The following is a 22,555-nucleotide window of genomic DNA, read 5'->3' as shown; positions in this document are numbered from 1 at the left end:
TATGTATCCACTGGCATCAGGCAAATTAAAACAAGCAATCTCAGCACTCACTGGCACACAGGCAGGCCAGGATCTGCTGTCAGTATGTGCTGTACCCCCTGAAGTCAGGATCTGCTGTCAGTACGTACTGCATCCTTCTGAGCTCTACAAACTGTGAAAGGGGTAATAGAGGGGGAACCAACTTGGAACAGTTGACCTGATTGCCCAGCTGGATCAGCTTCATCTCCATGGAAGAGGCAGCTCTCTTCTTTTTCACATGTGATTTCTTCCTGCACTCCTCCATCTGAACTGGGAAGGCTCCTGGCTCATTGGGGAAATGAAAAGCACTGGTGAAGGGGGTGCAACCTCACAAGTAGAAAACCTGATCAATTGTCACAGCTGCAGAACACTGGTGCTTCACAAATCCCTTCTGAGCAGAGCACAACTGATCAAGTGAAGCTCAAATGAATTAACACTCCCAGCACAGGTACTGATAGTGAGACAAACAGGTCAATGTCTACTTCCACCCCTGTATTCCTAAAACAGTGCTAGGAGGGTCTGTCATGTTTACAGCTTCTGGTTATCTGCTTGGTTATGTCCTGCATGTGGCACACCAGGCTCACCATCTTCCTTATGAGGAGGAAGAGGGAAGACACTAAACCATATCACCCAAGGCTTCATCCAGTCTGGCCTTGAACACTGCCAGGGATGGAGCATTCACTACCTCCCTGGGCAACCCATTCCAGTACCTCACCACCCTAACAGGAAAGAATTTCTTCCTTATATCCAATCTAAACCTCTGCTGTTTAAGTTTCAACCCATTACCCCTTGTCCTATCACTGCAGTCCCTAATGAATAGTCCCTCCCCAGCATCCCTGTAGGCCCCCTTCAGATACTGGAAGGCTGCTATGAGGTCTCCATGCAGCCTTCTCTTCTCCAGGCTGAACAGCCCCAACTTTCTCAGCCTATGGTCTAGTGTGAGGTGTCCCTGCCAATGGCAGGGGGGCTTGAACTAGATAATCTTAAGGTCCTTTCCAACCCAAACTATTCTATGATTCTATGATTCTATGACCAGCAGTGAGCTGGTCCTAAGGCTGCAGAAGGCTTTCCAGACCAGGTAGATTAATTGGTTTATGGAAAGCTCATTTTAGGCCAGTGATTGAAATAGTTAGACAGATAAATTATGTTTTATTGAAAGTTCTGATGATAATATGCAAGCCTTATCTAGGGGATGTGACTGCTTAAATTGATGGATTGATGAAATCACAGTACCAGTTTTGTTAACATTTTTAACATTGTTAGATCTGTTCTTTCTGATCTATCCTGCTCTGCAGAAACTGGGTTTGCTTCAGTTCAGAGAAACAGAGGGTTCTTATTTATGCCAACTTTAACTGTGCCATGAGTCTGCATTTTAAATATGGGGTAGCTGAGCCATCAACTCTTAATTCACCCACACATACACAGCCACGTTTAGTGAACACCACCTGGAGTTAAACAACTGTTTGACACACAGCTTCAAATGGGTCCTATAACAGTGCTTGATGCAAAGGTCAGAGATGTACCCATTACCCTGACACTGGGTACCACTGACAAGCCCTGCCTCCATCTCCCCTGCTCCCTGCACCACACATTTAGACTCTTTCAGCCACTTCTCCTGCAGGCTCAGCCATCCCAGCTCCCTGCCTCTCCTCCTACCACAGCCTCTCCAGGGTGAATCTCAGACTCTCCCTGTGAATCTCATTTCAACATGGGTTATCCTGCAGGGCTGGTGATTCATGGCCCATCCCTTTCCTCCCACAAAGCCTGCACTCCCTCTGGGCAGCAGCATGGGCTTGCACCACTTCTGTTTCTGCGAAGCTGACGGTCACTGACTGGGGACACTGACCTTGCACTGCTCTGAATTTCAGCCCAGTTCCACCCACTGCATGCTTGTGGGGAAGGCAAATGAGGCTGCTTCATGAACAGATTTTCACTATTATTATTCAGCTCTTTTGGGCTCAAAAAGTCCTTTTTCCTGATTCTGTTTCCACGCCATGCTGCAGCAAGGTAGGTTCTGACGGGCAGGTGGCACAGAGAACACTTGTTTCATCTCCTGTTTGATCTCAGCTTTGTAATAAAACTTCTCTCAGCAGCCACAGTTCAATAACCTCCAAAGTTCCCTGCATGGTTCAGTAGGAATGTGGGGATTTGAGGCAGGGATGAGGTGAGGGCTGCAGGGCACTGCTCTGCATGGGGAGCATTCAGCACTGCTCAGGTTGTCTAGGTTACAGAAAAAAAGTACATTGAAAACATGCATCCAGATCCCAACAGCTTTTCAGTTCCTCAAAGAATTGCTCCCTGGCTATAGCTGCAGTTCAGAGCATCTCCAAAGTGATGGGAAAACACTGAACAAGACTGAGGAGCTGGAAAGTTCCATAGCTCCTGCTAAAACACTCCTGATGGAACTTCATTTTCAGTTGAAGTGAAAGGCATCAGTTGTTTACTCTTAGTCTTGAGAATTAAGTGAAAACTGGCCAGCTGGGCTAGTTCAGAGGTGCCAGTGTCTGATCAGAGCTACTGAGCAGATAAACACAAACTTCCTGTCTCTTTTTGTTCTTTCAAGTAACAGCTTCCCACACCAAGATGCCTTTTGGTGCTGCTCTCAATTTGCCCAGGACTGGTTAATTCCTAAAGGAAAGAAAACTCAGAAATAAAGGGGGGGGGGGAGGGGGAGCAGAAAGGCGATGAGGAGCTCAGCAGCACAGCTTTACTGGAAGTAGGGGAGCTGTTTTGGAAGGTAAAGCTAGGTTTTGATGACCAAGTTCCCACCTGGTGAAGGCTTCCTATGGAGAGGGAGGTTTGAGGTGACATTTCTAACCAAAGAAGAGACCAAATTCAAACAACAGCCCTCTGGGGGAGCTCTGCAGTGGGGGACTTACTCTGGAACAGGAATGGGAGCTCTCATGGCTCATAGTCTACACTACAGCAGCCTGGAGTCCAGGCATGCCTTCCCTCTGCTCCAGTAGATTTGTCCACAAGTAAAACAGCTCAAGAAAGTAGAGATTAAGATGAAATTCTGCTTCCCTATGCAGATAGCAGATGGTGGATAGTGTGCTAGCTTAGGCAATGCGATGTCTCAATCAGATCTTCCTGATTCAGAGCCTCAAAGCGTTCCAAAGCAGCTATGCTGGTGCAATGCCTTATTGTGCACCCAACTTCTGTAGACCTTGCCCATTTCCTATACCCTAGAAGTTTGCAGCAGAGAGGGGGTACATCCAGCTAAATACCTCCTTGACTCAGGACTTCATAAAATGCCAGACATAATCCAGTTTTACTTAGTTTTGTATAAGGCAAGAGAGATTCATGCAAGTGGGAGCAAAGACAGAGGAATGCTTCCTAGAAGGTAATGCAGTAGTGGCACTGTTGTTCCAACAGACAAACTGCTTTGCTTTACTTACATGAACACTTCTTCCCCCCCTTTTTAAGACTCTAAAAGCCAAAAGTTGATTTTGACCTGTTGGATTGCACAGTTCCCCAGGACACTGTGATAGACCATGCTAACGGAGTGCAGGAATAGGTTGCACCATGCTGAGTAACAGGAGATGTTGAAAATCGTTATTTAGGTGGTGAGGATCTCTTGTGAAATGGAAATGGTAATCTATAGCTTACTGAGAAATGAACTAAAGGTTTAATTCATTCCCTTTGTACTGCAAGACTCTGGGAAGGTTTCCTGATGTTTTCCCCTTCCCTATGTGCCAGGAAAGACCACTGACAAACTCATCTCATAGGGGAAGTAGAGAGCGTGGGTGCAGCGGAACGGTGCATTTAGTGCCTTTTTAAGGACTGACAGGAAACAATTCTAAGCTTTCTAAAACGGGGAGTAGCAAGACACATGAGCTTTAATGAATTAATGTACCAATGGAGCACGGCTGGTTCCAGTGGCTATGTGTGACCTGCTGAACAACTGCCTCTGTGCATGGGAACATTAGGGTTGTTTCATGTTGCCTCACTCACAGCGGTCTGAGGCTGGACCCACAGTGCTTGCAGAAGAGGAGCTCTCTTATAGAAAAGACCTGGAAGTGTATGAACTAAACAGGAATAGAAACAAAAATAAACCCTGACCATAGTTTTGCATGAAACAGAAGTTATCTTCTACTTTCAAGATCCTGTTTCTCCTTATTTCACTTGCAGTTTTTCTTGTGTAGCTAGTACTTTTCAAGAAGAGACTGAAGCAACATCTGATTCACTATTGACACATTCATCTACGAGAATCTGGAAGGCACCATGGCAAAGCAGTGTTGTCCCTTAGGAAAGGCAGGTTCACCAGACCTCTCTGTTGGCTCCCAGGAAGAAGCCACCTTGCTTTATGGATTTAGCTGTTGTCTAAAGTCACTGCATGGAGGAAAGGGGTGCCGCCACCTCAGATCTGTGCCATACAGCCACGTCAAGCTCTGATTTAAAACTAGCGAGGGATTTTGTGTCCTCCTGTCCCATTTCTCACCATTCCCATCACAAAGGTTGTTCCAGAAGTTTGTTGTATCTGAATTTCCTGAATGGAAATTTTTGTCACACTTTTTATTGCGATGCACATCTGGCTGCTGGCCCCTTTCTCCTTTTCCTAAAGCAGAAGCAGTAGGAGCATGCCATGTCCTGAAGGTCATCAGGCACATTCTGAGATCTCCACCTTCAGACTTGGCCTGAAGTTAGTAAAAACTAGTGGAAATGGGCAAATAAAAGCATGATCTCAACCTGGAATAATATGTGCAATTAATTCAAGGGAAGGTGCCTTGTTTTCCCTGGCTGATTTACAATACAGGGCACTTGGAATAAAACAATAAATGACAGATGATGCTCTTCTATTCAGTATGAAAGAGGTGTTCTTGTGATAAAGGCAGCATGAGGTTTCCATTTCCTGACCTTGCTTGTGACCTCTGTGGAAGGTTCCTGAATTGAGATGTTATGAAAGACAGGCAGATGGGCAGTGAAAAGGAGGTGATACTGCAGCATGTCTACAAAGCTCTGCTTCTGCCTTCCGAAAGGTAAAGCTGCTTCCATGTAATGTCTGGAAGAAGCTGGAAGTTCAAAGATCACTGTCAGATCCTCTGGCTAAAGCTTGGGTTTTGTGATATGTAAAAACACTGCTTTGCAAAGAAAAACAGAACACTTCCACTCTTTACAAAGAGATCAAAAATTACACTACAGTTTTTCTTCCCTAGGAAGCACTGTGCATTCTAAGAAGGTTATTTAACCAAATTATTAGAAGGGAAGCTAAAATGGAGGTAATAAGCACAAGCAGAGTGCTTTTATTAGGCTGGAGTCGAGACTTTCCAAGCCTGTTATCTGTGTGCCATTAATCTGCCAGCCAACAAACCACCTGCAGAAGTTAAGGCGGCTTTTGTGCAGCAATCCCTTTGTAGCTATATGCAAATCATGGGATGATTAAAACTGAAGAGAGCCAAACATTATGCTGTAAGAGTGTCTGATACACAACACATGAGCAGTCCAGGACGCCAGTGAGGAGGGTGAAAGCTCAGGAAGCTGAGGAGCAAATTCATCTTGTCAGCAGAACTCTGACCCAACCATTTCCTTCATAGAGAAAACCCGAAATATCACAGAGGGCAAAACACCACTGGGAAGCTGCTGGGTTTGTTCAATGCCACCAGTTCTGCAACGCTACCATGGAGTTTGTGAAATCTCAATTGCAGTTTGTTTCTGAATATCCCAGCTGCTGGAGAACTGAAGCCTAATGAGAATCTCTGCTTGCATTTAAGTTCTCTAGCCTGCCTCATTACAGGGGAAGCACAAGGCAGCAATCTAGCAACTCAGCCACTGGGATGCTACACATGCAAATGTTTATTGAAGGTTCCATGCAAGGTTCACATCTGTGCTGTGTCTAGCAGTAAATCCTGCTGACTCCCAGTGAAAAGTACTGCATCACAGTGAAACTGCAACCTAAGCCTCATGCTGAAAATGCCCGAGTCAACTCCCAAAATAATCACAAGTCCCAAGAGAGCCATCTACCTCCTTAGCACATCTATGTTTCTAGTGTGCAAAGAGTGAATTTACAGCCAGTTCCAGCCCACCTGTCTGTCCCTGCTTTTTTCTGCTGATGTGGAAAAATCACTCTTGTATAAATTCTGTTGTCAGTTCAGTGCTGGGAAGCAGGAGCAGTCACGGCATTCCTGTACATCCAAGTCCATTCTGGCCAGCAAGAGAAAGAGCTCTCACATGGTACAGCTGAATGCAACATGCACATACACTTTGGAACTCCTTAACCACTTTGTTATCACATCAAAAGGACTCATCTCACACCAATTATAGGAGACTGTTTTGGTTAGAGGTTCCTGCTGCAGCACTGCAGATACACAAATCAGTGGCTGCTACCCCATTTTGGTTTGCTGTTTATTTCAGGATAGTTGGAGTGTGGCAGAAAAGGAGCAATAAACTTCCTAAAAACTCTTGGTATCGTGAATATATTCAGAGATATTGGGAGAATTTAAAGTATCCTGGGAAAAAAACCAAAACACCATAAAGTGGTTCAATTACAGTGAAAACCCAGGACATGCTAGCAAACATCCAGCCCACTCCAGTGTACTTTGAGATTATAAATCATGTTTGACTGCTGGCTATTAGATCTGTTTGCTGCTCACCAGTAAATACTAAGCCCTTGACAGAGCTCTTGACAAGGAGACTAGCAGATCAAAAGATCAGCATCCAGAAACTTTTTAAGCAGTGCCAGTACACAGCAGTATAGTGCAGTGGTACAGTTCATTGATATAACCCAGTCGGTAGAACTTACTTTCAATCTAGGACTGAGCTATCAGGACTGATGCAATTGTGGATGGAAAGGATTTCTTTCTGACAGCTGAAAAAGGTGTTGGCAGTATGATGCTTGTTCAAAACTCACTGTCCCCTGCTCTCTCTAAACCTCCTCAAAGCAGTAGTTTGTTAATATTTGAGCCTGGAAAAAGGAAACTGAAACTTTCATTTTAGTAAAATTGTCAGGAGTTTCCCATAACTCCACAGGTGAGTTGTGTGCAAAAGAAGTTTGATTTTCCAAAAATTACAAAGATATCCCTAACAGACTTGGTTTCATTTTCTTTTTCTCTTGAAGATCTCTATGAAGACTTTACTTAGGCGAGTTCACAACATTTATCATTTTCAGTCCAAACCCCATCGTGATAATACTCCTGATAAAAGCCCTGGGCAAATACCATTAAGAACAAAGACAAGGAATGCACTTTCAGAGCTCAGTATTTTCAGACTTGAGAGAATGCTTTTGGAATACTTTTGAGTATTTGCAGATAACACATTTCAACTAGTTCCTGAATGAAGGCTCATCAGGCTCATACAGTAGCTGTGCAGTAACTGCTGGTGCTTGTACCACTACCGCTTGCAGTCAGGCCAACCTTAGATGTGCAAACCAGTCAACATGCAGATTTTGATACTATCTGTACCATCATGGGAGCTCAACACCATCCTGCCACACACCAAACAACACACCCAGTGTCTGCTGCATAGTTATTTCTTTCCCAGCCCTATTTCTCCATCAGGGTGGTGATACTGCCATGCTGGATCCAGAGGTTACTCTCCCTGTGTACCACTGAGGACCTAGTTCTCTGCAAAGAGCAAGGGAGCGGGCTTTGCAGCTGGAGGTGCTTGGAAAGAGAACCTATTTTGCTGACTGCAGCTCCCCTGAGCAATGCAGAAGCTGAGGTGGAGCTGCAGTGGCACTTACCAAACAGGACCTACGGCTTCAGGTGCAAAGCATTTCCCTGGGGGAGATGCTAAGCTGCTGACAAGCCAGCTTATCCTGCAGGAGCAGGCAGAGGTACGAACTGTGGTATGGAAACACCTCTAAAAAGAGTTCTGGGTCCCAGAATGGTGTCAGAAATGCTCCAAGAAAACCAGCCACAAAAGAAGAGCTCACAGTTCCTACAGCACAACCATGACTTGATCAATTCGTGTCACTTTCTGAATGTTAGCAGTTGGACACATAAGGATACATGGCTTAGCACGTGATCCACACAGAAGCCTGGATATTTTCCCTCAGTTCAGTCCACTGTAATAGCTATTTACCAAACCCATGCCTCAGCAACCAGTAAAGCATTTTAGTCTTTCCTACTTGATACCCCCCCATGGCAGGGGGGTTAGAACTAGATGATCTTAAGGTCCTTTCCAACCCTAACTATTCTATGATTCTATGATTCTATACTGTTGCAGCAGTACCCTCGTGACTTCAAACCATAGATGCTTGCTCTTCAAAAAGCCTTGCAGTGCCCTCTGAGCACCCACAGCACAAGGCTCAGAGAAGCGATGTGCTGTAAGGCTGATTCTCTGCTAAAGACACAAGACTTGGCACAAGGTTACTCAGCTTCATGCCACCAGGAGGTAAGAAGAAACTGTCACCTCCCAGCTATCTGCATACCGAGCTTTCTACCCTCTGGGCAGAGAACTGACACCATCGGCCTTCCCGCTTGCAGCCTTGGAAACCAAACTCCTCAGAGCCTCTCCCTCATGGCTGCAGTGAATGATCTCTCCCACAATTAACTTCTGATGTTTACCTGCGCGATTGCCTAAGGAGGAACTTCTGCCAGATGGGATGACACAATCCCAAGGCACCTATCTCTGTAGACAAGTGCTACTTACTGTGAGGAAGCAGCAGTGTTAAGCCCCAGAGGAAGAAAGAAATGGAAAGAAGAAAGCGTATCCCAGTGTGCTTACTGTCAACACCTCTGCTTGCAGTCTTCCATGCCTCCTTTCAAGTGTTCAAGGAAAAGCTATTCTGGTTAAACTAGAGCATAATGTTTGTGGGTTTCAGTCATATACTCCCTTTCGCATTCCTTTCATCTCTGGAGGAACAGTGTTCCTCATTGCACTCAAGGGAAGCAACCTTTGTAAATGAGAAGAGGAGATGCTGCCTCTGCATTAGTTGTGATTTTCCCCATGGAAGAATCTCAGGACAATACAAATCTGCCTGTAACATTGAAATCCCTTTGTCAAGTGCTTGCTTACAAGTGATTATAGGTCTGTTGGACAATGCAGATGAACTAATCTTTTTTATTCAAATAACAATGAGTAAATCCTCTTTCACAACTGCACATGCTTTGACTAAGCGGAATCACTTTCTTGGCAATGAAACGAATGAGTGGTGGTGATTCAAATCACCTCCTTTCAAGCAACTACCTTGTTTTTGCTGTAAGCAAATGATGTTTACACATTTAATGAATATACTTATTACCTAACTAAAGCATTTTTCTAATTTCTACTAAAAAAATAGTTCTTTTACTACTCATTAGTTCCAATCACCATGAAGTCCCAGCTGAGAGGTGTCCAAGACAGCAGTTTGAACAGCCTAATGGTAAATGGAAAATAGAATAAAGGCAAGACAGTTTAGCAAGGGTAGATAGTTGTTCAATGTGAAACAATCTTGCTGTCTTGATTGTCCTGACAAAGAAAATATGTGTCTGTTACGGTGCTATACAGGAAATCCTTAAGAAACTAGAGAAGAATAACAAAACAGGACAAAACAGACACAGCAGAACAAACACTATTCTGGATGAGACACTGGTGGCCTGTGCTGAAATGGAAATGCCTGAGCTGGAGGAAGGGATCTCGAGAGGTGGTCTCAGGGTTAATTTCATTCAATATATTCATTGGAGATACTGGCATAAGACAGAAATAATGGGCTGGAAACAGCTATTGTTGAAACAAATAGGTAGGATGAAATATTGTACAGGAGGTTGCTGATAACCTTCAAGCCTGGGGTAACAGAAAGCAGATAAAATTCAAGTTTCAAAGTGCAAAGTGAGAGTAAGAATCAGTAGCAAAAAGGTCCAATACCTTCTGGGACCTCAGCAAGTAAAATTGCAGGAGAGAATTGAGGTACATCAATAGATCATAGCTCAGTTAGGTATGATTTGATAGTGGAAGAAGGCAAACACAAATCCTCTGATGGACCAAAGTGTTTTTTAGGCAGCAGACATTAATGCCATGGTATGAAGCATCAGTTAGTCTTCTCTGGAACCGAGTATCATCCTTGTCCAGCAGGGACATATTCAGCCTTGAACAGGTACTATAAGAACACAAGGGAATCAATGGAATGAAGAACCAGTATCTCAGGAAAGGGCAAAGGAGGTTAGTTTGGATTCAAGGACAGGTTGAGCAGATGTACAACACATGGAAAAAGAACAAAAAAAGCTGTTGCAATGAAAGGGAAATATTTGTGTAAGTAAACTGAAGCCTTGGTGATTTATGGCTGCATTGTGGTTGGGAATTAAGCAGCAATGTTGCAGGGTAAGTGACCACAGCAGATTAAATTTATCTAATCCTGGGGCTGTCAACTGTCTGTGTTTCCTCTCCCTCCATGCTGTAGCCTGCATAGCTTACAAAGGATCCTGTAATTCAGATGTGCTGCAAGTGAGTTTTAGCATTTCCTAAACAAAGAGAGATGTTGAATAGAAATGGCAGAGTAATTTTACAGTGTGCTCATAACTCTCGGTTGTTGCTTGTGGCAGTGTGCCTAACTGCTAGGGTCACACAAGCCCCTGTGATATTTCACTTACCTCTGGGAAGCATTTCTGGAACAAGGAAGCTATGTGCACAGCTATGGGATGTAGTGAATTGCATCTGGAAATATACCATCCAGATGTTTGGGCTGTGAGATGGTTGTGGAGAGTGTGACCAGAGTGGTTTCTGCCAGGCAGAGGAAGCAATCTGTGAGGGTGTTTTACAGCAGCAATGCCTTCAGCCATTGGGATGTCCTTAAGAAAAAGGGAGAGTGAGGAACTGACATGCCCACTGCCAGGATATTATCAAGAACCTTTCTTGCTTTGCTCTATGGGTGGCATAGAGCAAACTTTGCTCTATGTTACAGAGCAGACTTTGCTGCTTCTCCTTTATTTCACAGCAGGATCTCTCCCTGGGATGTGTATGTAACCTGCCCTTGGAAACATTAGGAAAACTGGTATTTTGATTTTGAGATCCTGTTTCTTAAGGGGTGATCATATGTATCAGATGAGCATATGTCATATTATTATTTTCCTGCAGTGGCAACAGTGGTAACAGTGCATCCATTGCACATCCATACTTTTATCTATATTATTATCTTGTCTGGCTCTGCAGTGCAGACACTTTGCTGGTAGAGGCATTTGTCTATGTCTCTTGTGGACCATTATCCTACTGTCTTTCCTTTCTCCCCCTGCTTGTGATAAGAGTGTCCATTAGGGAAGCAGGAATTACTGCTTTCAAGAATGGTAGCACTGGAAATGTGACTACAACCTGCAGGTTTGCAAAGATGTTCTGCAGAAACTGATCCTGGCTCTTGAAGCAGCCCAGGGCTGCAAATCCCCACAGAAGCCCTAGGGCCTGGGTGAGCAGTACCGAGGCTGCCATCAGCCACTGCCATTCGTCCCCAGAGCTTGCCCTATTCCTCTTAGTCCCAGCAATAAGGAAGCAAAGCCACAAGCAAAAGTGTCCAACCGCTGCTTGCAGAGGATCTGTCCCAAGTCCCAAAACTCAAACAGCTCTGTTCTTCACAGTCATGGTGGGAAACAATAAACTAATGCATTTATTAAATGCTAACTGCTTAGGTGACAATGGATGGATGAATAAACTGTGTTCAGTTCATATATAAGTACTTAATATTGTACATAAACTGCTCGAGGGAAGGAACATACTCATTCTCTTTATGGTTACACAGTCCATGATTTTACCATAATGCTCTAACATAAAGCCCAGATAACATCCCCCACTACATTTTCAGTAACATCATCACTATGTACTGGTTAACTGGGGCTCTCAATGTAAAAATGGCTTGTCCTAATCCTGTTGTGAGTCAGTGGGAGGACCAGGAGCAGAACACAGAAATCATCTCCCAGTGCCACACTCGGAACATGTCGCAACTTTACTCCCTTCCCTTTCTGGGTGGGTTCCCACTATTTCCTCAGCAGCACTGGCTGTGCTGTGGCTCTGATTTTCCATTGCTGCAGAAAAATCTGGAAGTTGGGAAAATGACAAAGGAAGTACAAGACTAATTGTTTTTCTTCTCATTACTCGGATGTTTTTGTCTAAGATGCACTGGGGTGTGTTCTGATAGATCACATGGACATGGACAAGATCACATGGACTAGTGTGATGGGGAGGAACTGCAGTCCTAGAGCACAGCAGAGGAACAGGGCCCTGGGAAGAGATAAGAGCCCTGGATCTGGGGCAGCAAACACCTCCCAGCTCAGTAACCTTGCCTGTCTGGTGTGGCTGGCTGGAAACCATGGATCACCTCTGGCTGGCTCCTGTTGCCATGTGGGGTCACAGAATAAGACAGGCTGCAAAAGGACCCAAAAGCACAAGCAAATCCCCGGTATTGCACAGGAGATGGGGTAGTGAATGCCAAAGCAAGGGAAGCAGCACTCATGGGCAAGCATCTCAGAAATACACACTTCCAATTTCCTGCAGATCCCACATCCACATTCCTAAGCTCTCCACATGCCTACTTTCTTGCATTTTCCCATTAAAAACCCCACCAGTAACAGGGTGGTGGTGCCACTGCCCTGTAGATCTCCACTTGCACCTCCACAGCAGGTCACTGGCTTACAGAGAGTCCTGTGCCACTGAGCTGACTCTGACCATTCATTTTAGAAATCATATGATAAGAGGATCTGCTGTCCTTAAGAGCTACGAGTACATCTTTGCTCTGCAAAGAACACACACCCAAAGCTAAACGTGACTTCCCCAAGAAAACAGCAAGTGCTGCTTTCCACACAGCAAAATGTGCAACGCACTTCACTTTTTCAGTATGAAAAACCAATCTTGGTTTAATAAAAATTTTTACAGATTTTCACTTTAGAGGAACCTCATCCCTGCCTGTGCCCTTGGCCCTGTCCCAGTGACCACTGCTCTGGGCAAATCTAGATCCATATGAACGACAGTAGTGTCTGGTGAACCTTCAAACTGAGAGCACAAATGAGCTCAACTCTTTATCTTTCTGTCTTTAGTGCAAGGAGTTCACCCTCCATACTGGCTATGAGGTGCTTGTACAGCGGCTGTTGGATGGGAGGAAGATGTGCAAAGATGTGGAGGATTTGCTCAAGCAGAGGTAAGAGAATCAGAGTGAAAGAGGTCTGAACAGCCTCTGCTTTCTGTTCTGTTTGGCATCTGGAAAGGAATATCAGGCTGGTTCTGAACTTGGTAATAATACCAGTTTACATAGGAAAACCTGAGTGTTTTGAGTTCAAGCTTTGTGATGTAGACAGCAAACAGGAACCCCAGAGACTCAAGAAGGTTAAAAAAGAAAGAAACTCAGAGCTCCTTCAAGACCCAGGTCTTATCAGTGCAGAACCACACAGTAGCACACACGTCCCCAAGTAGCACTACTGAGTTTCCCCTTTTGTAGGGAGCAAATCACTTGCACATTTTCCTTTCTCTTTGAACTCACTGTTGCACAGGCACTGTTTCAGTTTTCTGGAGCTACCAACAATGGCCCGTCTTTCTAATACAAACCTATATAAGATGCTAACAGAACAACCCCAGACAACCTGCACCATTCACCAACACTAACAGACTTTGTAAAACAACCTCATACTTTATGTCCGTCCTTTACATGCTGCTTGGGTGCCTCTCAAAAGCTGCTGTAGGCTGCTGACACTTCTGTGGGTGAGAAAACACGTATTACACAGCTGCTCTGACTCCTTTGCCATTCAGTTTTGTACTTCTTACTTGGAAAAATATGCCCAAAATGTGGTTCTGGTTTAAGTGGCTGGGTTTTAACAATGCCAACATGTAGCATGAGGCACATACATGCTCATGCGTGACCCAGAGGGAAGACCACACCATACGGATTATGTATTCAGCAGGTAGTCCTAGAGCAGTCCATTTCAGAGCTGTGTCCTTGTGAACAGTGCTCAGGCTCCCTCAGTCACAGCCTGCTTTTTCTTCCCAGGCTGTCCTCATCTGGTTGTAGGCTGGTTTTCTGAAGGCTACTTTTCAAACACAGGGACTTTCAAGGGGACAAGACTGTCAAACTGAAAGTTGACTATTTCACAGGGTGTGAAGAGTTTCCCATCAAAATCTGAAGCTATTTGAATTGCTTTTCTTGACCACCACTGGAAACCTGTTTTGTGTCACAAGTCCTGAAGACACATCTGTCCGATGGCAGCTTAGCTTCAACTATTTAAAACAGCTCCTTTGTGACTCCTAACTTACTGAGATCAGAACTCATTGCAGGCTTCAGGAAGGCTCTGCACAGCAGCACACATCTAATGCCACACACGCCTACGCTTTTTATCACAACACTCTTGAGGTTTCTGCAAGTTACAGGACAAGGTTCTTCCTGGCTTGTGGTGGAGGCTAAAAGACTTCCCACAAAGAAAAATACATGTATGGTCATCTTGCAGATCTGAAAGCCACCAGAACGAATGTTTCCATGAACTTTTGCACACCCACAAAACATTTCAGTGAGTGTGCAAATGTGTATGTGCATGCTGGGAGAGGAGGAAAAGGAGAAAAGATAGTGGGCACTGACTTCCAGAAAGGTGTCACCTCCAGTTTATCCCTGCAGGATGCTTGCTTCAGCTTGTTCTCATGTCATTCATGGGACAGGGAAACCTAGAAGCTCTGTGCAAGAGTACTGGAATTAGGGAAGGCAGCACCAAGATGTGAAATGATGGTGCCAAACCCCTGTTGAACTCCTCTGACCCTAGGTTAGTCTAGTTTCAGGAGGAGATGATCCAAGGGTTTTGCAGGAGCTGGGACTGGCTTGAGAGCTGGCCAGGCTTTTTCCCTGTTGTATACCAAGCAAGCCTGTGTGTACCAAGCAAGCCAAGTGAGACTGTAGCACTGGGGTTGTTCTAATAGCTGTACATCCACTGGCACTAAGCAAAGGCTCTGCCACTTGTGTTTCTTGTTATGAAAATCAGAAGAAAATTAACCTATTTTACTTCTGCAGCATTGTGTCTCTGGAGTATATTTCCATTTCAATGAAACTCCATCCATCTAATGTGAAAATAAAGTGGTACTTCAGTGTGGCCTGTCACTATACTTTGCAACCCACTCTTCTAGGAGGAATCCCAAAGCAGTGACATAGGAACAGCCCACTAAACCTCAGCCATTTCTACCACAGGATGACAGCAATTAACTAACTGCACATGCAGTGTTAGATGCATGGGAGCCATAGACAGAGGCCAAGAGCACCCTTCACTCCAGGCTATAGTGACTGTAAGCTGCTGTATGACCAGCACTGCTACTCCACCAGCCTGACAGATACCTGGGATTGGGGGCAGTCCCCAGGACGAGCCTGCCACAGGTCAAGAAGATGGTTACAACCATGGAAGATGGTTGCAAACCAGTGAAATTGCACCAGAGCTACTGGGACAATACAAGGTGCTCCCAGCCATCAGGCGCAGAGAAACAGTTGAATGCATGGTTGTGTGTTCTCAAACAGAGACATGTCCCACAGCTGCCATGTTGAACACTGTGAAACCTGCCCCCAAACCACTGGAAATCACCAAATAGCAATAATAAAGTACAGCCCGGCCGAGTGGGAGGATGGGTGGAAGAATGAGCCAGCGGGGTTGCATGGCCTCACACCCACATTGAAATGCCTTCTATGAACAAAGATACCAAGTTTCAGGCTCAAAACTGTTTGAAATGCTTTGAAACCGCTTTTGAGAAGTGGAATTACCCTAGACACCCCCCTCCCATCCCAAATCCTAGCACCAGGCTATCTGTTCATTATCCGTTCAATAGATTTTAGCAGCTACTCAAAGACTGAAAACTTACTTCCACCCTGGTCTTGCACCCAGGAGAAAAGCAATTAACAGAGAACAGAAATTTCTTCCAGAGCTGGGGGAGTGGGAAGCAGCAAAGAAGTACTTGTATTTCTTTATTACCCATAGAAACAGAACGACTTCCCTGAGTCACCAGTTCTGGTTCCCCATTAGGTGAGACATCGCATCATATTGTGCCCTCCACAAAACTATCACAGCCTCACCTTCCCCCTCTGCTTCCACCGCAGCTCTTTCAAGGTGCACCTCATGTTTCTACTGCTACTCCCTGCTCCCACTTATTCACAACCTCTCAAATGTGTCCTTCGGAAGCTACCCTCCTGTCCCCTCCCCTCCCAGCCTCCTTTTTGATGAGTCAAGTCAGCTCTCTGCTTTTTGGCTTCTGTTGCAAAAGAGCATCTTCACTACACTTCTGCACCCCTTCTTCTAATTGAATCCAATGTTTTGGGGATGGAGTTATCCATAGCACTCCACAGTAATCAAAGCCATGGAGATGGACTTCCTTTTCCCTCATCTCTTCTAGAAATAGTTCATTCCAAATATTTGAGAGGTAAATAATAGCATGAGAATTGAGGAGATAGAGCTGTATTTCTCATGTTCTGTACCTCAGATACAATTGCAAGGTTTATGTGAATGTGATCCTGGTACCACTAAAAGAAATTGAGTGAAGTTTTTCTCTTAACAGAGCACAAGCAGAAGAGAGATATGGGAAAGAGCTGATTCAAATCGCCCGAAAAGCAGGAGGACAAACGGAAATCAAGTAAGGAATTCTGTCCTTATTAGTGCAAACAAAAGCATTTTGGAAACAATACCAGAATCCTGTGTTTTGCCTATGAATGGGGCCATAGGCGTACAGGAAGAAAGGGGAAAACACCATAGTCCTTTCAAAGCAGGATTCACAAAGTCTCAATTTGGGCATTGCCAGTAGGTCTTCACTGGGATTTTTTTTTATTTCAGGATTCCTAAATATGCTTCCAAAAACAAACTAAGCAATGGGGGAGAAAGGGAACGGGAAAGGTTGTGAATTGCTTAGGATAGTGGCTTGGCAATTCTGGGAAGCTGGTGGAGACAAAGAAACTGTGACAGAACAAATGCAAAGTGTAAAGACACCAAAAATCAGTTTTCTGCAGCAGGAAAAAGGCTCAGTTTAGGAACACAAACTTTAAACCTCTTTGAAGGGACTTAATTTGAAACAAATCAATGAACTACTGAAATACACTAAAATGACATAGATTTTTCTCTGTCTTCTACCACTACTATCTGAGATCACATATAAATTGTGTTGTGAGAGGAAGATGTATGTTGGCATGGAATTTAACTTAATAAACACTGCTGATAAACTGATGCTATTATTGATGGTAGGAGCAATAATGAGACATTCTGTCATTATTGCAACAAGTAATAATACAGTAATAAGGTGGCAGAGGATGGAGATTTGGGGTCACAGAAGACAAGTCTGAAAGATAAGACCTCAATCAAACACAGAACAGCTCTATTGATCCCTGGGGCCCACTATCCTCATCCATCCTGTATCTCATTTCTTAATTGCAGTCTCCTTTTCACATTAATTCACCACTCTCAGTGTGAGGGTGGTTTCCTGCTTAGAGCTTATGGGAAAGCTTGACCTCAAACCCCTGCACCACCATGGCATGGAAGTGCAAGGCAATCCCCATAGCACTTGCTATCCATTTGGTGGTGGCACATCCAGGCTAACAGGAAAACTTGTGTTACCCAAGTGCCTGGTAGTGCAGAGAGCACTGAGGGTTACTCCAGAGAGCATGCAAGCCTCTCCCTTGCTTCTGAGTGATGCAGTAAGGTGTAGCAAGGCTCCTTGCAAAGAGGTGTCTCCTGGTGTCTCAATTCACTGACCTGATCAGAGGAAAGGAAGAAGAAGAAAAACCATTTTGAAGTTAAAATAGCAGATCAACGATGCACAGCTTCTTTCCAAAGTAAAGGCAAACATTTCCAGGATTAACCAAAGGATCTACCTAGATTTCTTTACTGGCAATACAAGGCAGGTAGAGCAAACATATGCACAAACAGCCAGCTCTGGCTGCCCTTCTGTGACTTAATGGGTAATTCATGGGTCTGACTCTTCCTAAGAGATTATAAGAGCTTGATTTAGATGCAGAGCCAAGCCCCAGAGTTGGGATATGGATCCAAGTTCCCCCTCAAGTTGTGGCAAGTTTGGACTCAGGTCCAGCTCTACTTCGATCCAGCAATTTCATAGCTTGACGTAGAGAGAGAAGGCTGAATATCCCAACAAAGCATGCTTCAGAGCTGGTAGTGACCAGCTTTGTGCTGATGTCTCTCTGTCTCTGTGCTGAAGCAGAGAGAGACACTTTGCTTTCTGCCATCCAGCATTCTCTGGGTGTTTAAGGGGTTACACATATAGGCAGTGAAGGGCACTTTAAAATGAGAGAAAACCAAGGTCTATCCAAAAGCTGGAACAACTCACAAAGGGAAATATTTGGGTTTAATGCCTTAAGATTTGTGATACGGTGGGAAGCTTGGGTTTGTTTGTGTGGCATTGATTGCTGGCAGCAGTTCTGCTCCCAAGGACAGTCCTTCAGGGTGACCAGTGAGAGAGAACCTCTGCAATACCTATAATAAGAAAGTTTGAAAGAACTATGCTACAAATATCCCTATGCATTATTCCAAGTGCTTTCTCTTTAAAGGACTCCCTATTGGCACACTCAGTCCTAATAGTATTATAAGTGACTCACAGGCTGAATGGGACTGTACACATCTTGAAATGCAGCTTTTGGGAGCAAATAAGTCCAGTGAAGATGTGTGCATGTGTTTATACCTAAAACTTGCATTGGACAACTGCATTTGACATTTGACAACATTTTTAGCAGAACATTTCACAGTGCTTCCTGAGCCATGCTCTGTGTTGCAGAGGGCAGGAATTACTGACTCCATGCTCTGTATTGCAGAGGAGCAGGAACTACTGATTTTAGATCACTCATTTTCTTGCTAGTGCAAAATTATTATCCTGTAGTCTTAATTTCAGTCATCTTTTAAACTTTTCAGATGCTAAGGCTTTCTGTCACTTCTCTTGGGAAATCATTTCATACCCCAGTAGTTCTCAATAGCAGGAAGGTCCCCAATACCCTTTCAAAAAGTCAATAAAAAGAACATAGAAAATCCATCCACAACAACCGCCTAAAACTTCCAGTATCAGGAAATACCCAGAAGACCTTAAGAGAAACAACTGCAAGGCCAACTAATTCTGTTTAACACAACTTCTGAAATGAATGAATTGGCTGCAGAAACCTCCCATCACTTCACCAGTGGCGGAGCATTCAAGTGATGCTCTGTAGCTGCTATGGAAGGGCAGGGCAGGGCAGAGCAGAGGAGAGGTGGCAGGAAGCTGGACTGAGCAGCAGTCCCCATGCAGGGGCCTTTTGGCAAACCCATCTCCCTCCCAGCCAACACCAGATCTGCCCAACTGGATGTGGTGGCACTTCTCCATGTCATGGGCAGCCCATTCATGTGCCCATGTCATCCCAGTAACAGTGTAAATAGCTCTTTCCAACTCCAGAAACACAATCCCTGATGGTTGCCCCGTTCTTCCCATCTCAAACCTTTGGAAATTGAAATATGTAGAGAAAAAAGATTTCCTTCTACCCCATTGAATCAAAGAGAAGATTTCTTTCTCCCCCAGACTTTTGCTTCAGCTGGAGCAAACTGCTGAACTCAGCTAAAGGTATAAATAGATCCAACTGCCCATTATGATTCACTGAAAGACACAGATGAAGAAATATGCTGCTGCCTCACAGCAGGATAGGAGGGAAGGCTTGCTGAAATGTAACAGCAACTGTGGGACCACTCTCCATTGCTTTGAGGAAAATTTAGGTGACAGCAGCCATCAGGTTTCCATTCTATATGCTGTCTAGTGCTTGTTCCCTCAGCATCCTTACAGCTCCTCTGCTCGAGATCTGACCTCTGGGGGTGCTTGTGCTTGGCAGAGACAAGCCAAGACTGTTCTAGGACACTTCACTACTGAGTGCCATCAGTGATATAACATCATGACCTGGGAAAAGAGGACAGTGTTGTGTCTCCGTCTGCAGACTCCTCAGCACCAGAAATACAAGGAATCACTTTGACCTGAGAACTAGCAGGGGACAAGTTTTTAGCACTGCTGCAGGACGTAGAGCTGACTTCAGTGAGATACTCACTGCTCCTTTTTAAACCAGTATAGGAAATGGCCATGGTGAGCCTACAGGTGTAGAAAACCTTTATATTTTATTTAAAAAGAAAAAAAAATGAAACAACAGAAAAGCAAGGACAGGGTTTCTGAAAGAAGCTGGTGCTGGTTACCATGGGCATAGCAAACAAACACTCCAGCTTCCAGTTCAAGAAACAGAAGTTCCCTTTAAGTGCTGCCTAGCACCCATAGGGCACAATCGTTGAATAGTCCTGACTGATTCAAGCACATTCAGGCTGCTTGCCCTTGCCTTGAGCACTGCAGCTGCTAGAAACTACTTCTTATAGGGAAGGGAAAGAGATCCTCTTCCCAAGCCATGACACAGATCTCATTGAGCAGTGCTACTGGTCTTGGCAAATTCATTCTAGTGTACAGAAGGATGCACACAACTTGAATCTAAATGCAAGACTGCAAGAGGGTCACAGAGGCTCTGACCAAAAGCCCTTCAGCCTAATAGGCTCTCCCAAAAACTAGGTCCCAAGAGAGGAGTGGAATAACAGGGCAAGCATATGAGGTCCTATCTCCTAAATAAACTGAAGGTGGATACAAAGATGCTGGAGAGGGACCCTTCGCCAGGGACTGTAGCAATAGGACAGGGGGTGATGGGTTCAAACTGAAACAGGAAAAGTTCAGGTTAGATCTGAGGCAGAAGTTCTTCCCTGTGAGGGTGCTGAGACGCTGGCACAGGGTGCCCAGAGAAGCTGTGGCTGCCCCATCACTGGCAGTGTCCAAGGCCAGGCTGGATGAAGCTTAGATCAACCTGGTCTAATATGAGGTATCCTTGCCTGTGGTGGGGGGTTGGAACTGGATGATCTTAAGGTCCTTTCCCACCCAAGCCATTCTGTGATTCTATGATTCTAAGTTCAAACTGCAGTGCTGGTTTGCACTCTCCATATTCTGTGTTGCTCACATGGGAGAGGATGCACAGAAACTTGGTATTTGAGATCAAGTTTGCAAGTGTTTGCTGGTAGTGCACACAGTAGTGATGTCTCCACACACTACAGATGATTCTCAGCACACCTCATGCCTTTAAGAGGAAACACCTTTCCGGTTGCAAGGTGACTGGGAATTTCCATGCAGTAGCTTTGGGCACCTCTTCAAGAGCACAACATGAAAACAGAGCCCAGTTTTCAGATACATCCCCAGCTTCAGCTGAAATAGAGCCTCTGGGACTCTGTTCTTTCATACAATAACTGATGTAAACAGTCGCTGGTTAAATTCTGCCTATTCTGACAACAGCTATTTCTGTCATTTGCTCTGCCTGTCTCTTCTCATGTATATGATTTCCTACTGTTTTCCTTCTTTCTTTTCCACTGCCATCTCCTTCAGACCTTGGGATAGGGCTGTTCTATTAAGCCTATGTCTACTCTGCCCTTCTCTGCAATGCCTGAAATAGAATATTTCAGAGAGCGTGAGGTGAGGGCATCTGTAACGAAATGCCAGTTGCTGCTTCCTGTGTATAAATATAGGGCAACTGTCACTTAATATACAGAACTCTCTGTATTATTCACACAAAGCAAGCATTTGTGAACTGAAGCTAAAAGGCATTTGGGAAGGTCACATCCTTCCATAATTAGTTATTCTCTAGTCAAATGTTCTGAACCCACACAGAGCATATAAACTTGTGCTTTGAACTTTCAGGACTATGGGAAATGGACCCAAACACATAGCTTGAAAGAGCTAAGGCCCCGCTCAGTTCTTGTTACGTCCAGCCTAGGTAAGCTCTCTAGTGATGGGGACAGGCACTTTTGAGCAGCGCTGCTCTCTTTCCAAGAGACATGAGGAAGCTTATTTTTATGTTAAAGGCCCAAAAGATGTTTGGATGGTTTTATGCTTTGATTTGAATAGCAGAGGTCATTCTGGAGTCACAAGGGGTCTGATCTGTAGTCTATGGGCACAGGTCTATAGAGAAGAGAAGGTACATGGAAATATCCTGTTTACCCCTTTGCCCCAGCAAAGTCTGGAGTGATGCATCCATGCTCCCAGTAACCAGCCCTGGTAGTGATGATATATCCCCCATTCAGTCTGGGGCTGTTTCCTTCTGACCCTTATCTGAAAATATCTGAGCACCAGGAGCAAACCATGGTGCAGACACACTGCAGCACCAGAGCAACCCTCCACACGGGTTGCTACTTTTGTGACTGCTCATGCTGGCCAGTGCCTTGCTAACGTGAATTTATAGATAGTCAGAAACTGAGATGGCCTGCTCAGAGAAGGGGTGCTGCTCATGCCTCTTGTGCACTTACAGGTGGCTTCAACATCACACCACAGCTGGGACCTGTGCAGAAATCTTTCCAGTTGCACCACAGAGCAGTTTTGCCTTTCTGTTTATAGCTCCTCTGAGAGCCAGAACAAAACATCCTGGCTAAATTAAGTCTTTGATGTTTTCACCACATCCCTGCTAAGCAATGTTAGATGCAATTCTTCTATGAAACACTGCTGTGTGTCTGGTAGTGACTCAGGTACCTCCCTGTTCACAGAGAACACCATCTCCCACTTCTTTTCCTTTTTGCAATGCAGACAGAGTCCCAAGGGCAAATTACCTGAGAGCAGATGCTTCTGACCTTGGGTCCCCACACTTCGCTGCTGTCACTGGGCTGTACAC

At 44.8% G+C, this 22,555-nt stretch overlaps 1 protein-coding gene across 2 annotated transcripts in view; it reads left to right on the top strand.

The window, feature by feature from the left end:
* Nucleotides 1-22,555, top strand: part of PSTPIP1 (proline-serine-threonine phosphatase interacting protein 1) — a 51,525-nt gene that overhangs the window by 4,130 nt on the left and 24,840 nt on the right. For both annotated transcript variants that reach the window (XM_031045965.2, XM_031045964.2), the window contains exons 2-3: nt 12,951-13,051; nt 16,423-16,497. In XM_031045965.2, the coding sequence (XP_030901825.1) occupies nt 12,951-13,051; nt 16,423-16,497 (176 nt within the window). The remainder of the gene's footprint in view (nt 1-12,950; nt 13,052-16,422; nt 16,498-22,555) is intronic.

This window comes from Melopsittacus undulatus, chromosome 9 (genome assembly GCF_012275295.1).
Source record: "Melopsittacus undulatus isolate bMelUnd1 chromosome 9, bMelUnd1.mat.Z, whole genome shotgun sequence".
NCBI classification, from domain to species: domain Eukaryota; kingdom Metazoa; phylum Chordata; class Aves; order Psittaciformes; family Psittaculidae; genus Melopsittacus; species Melopsittacus undulatus.
Note: the sequence above shows the minus strand (reverse complement) of the source record. Positions and strands in the feature narration are given on the sequence as shown.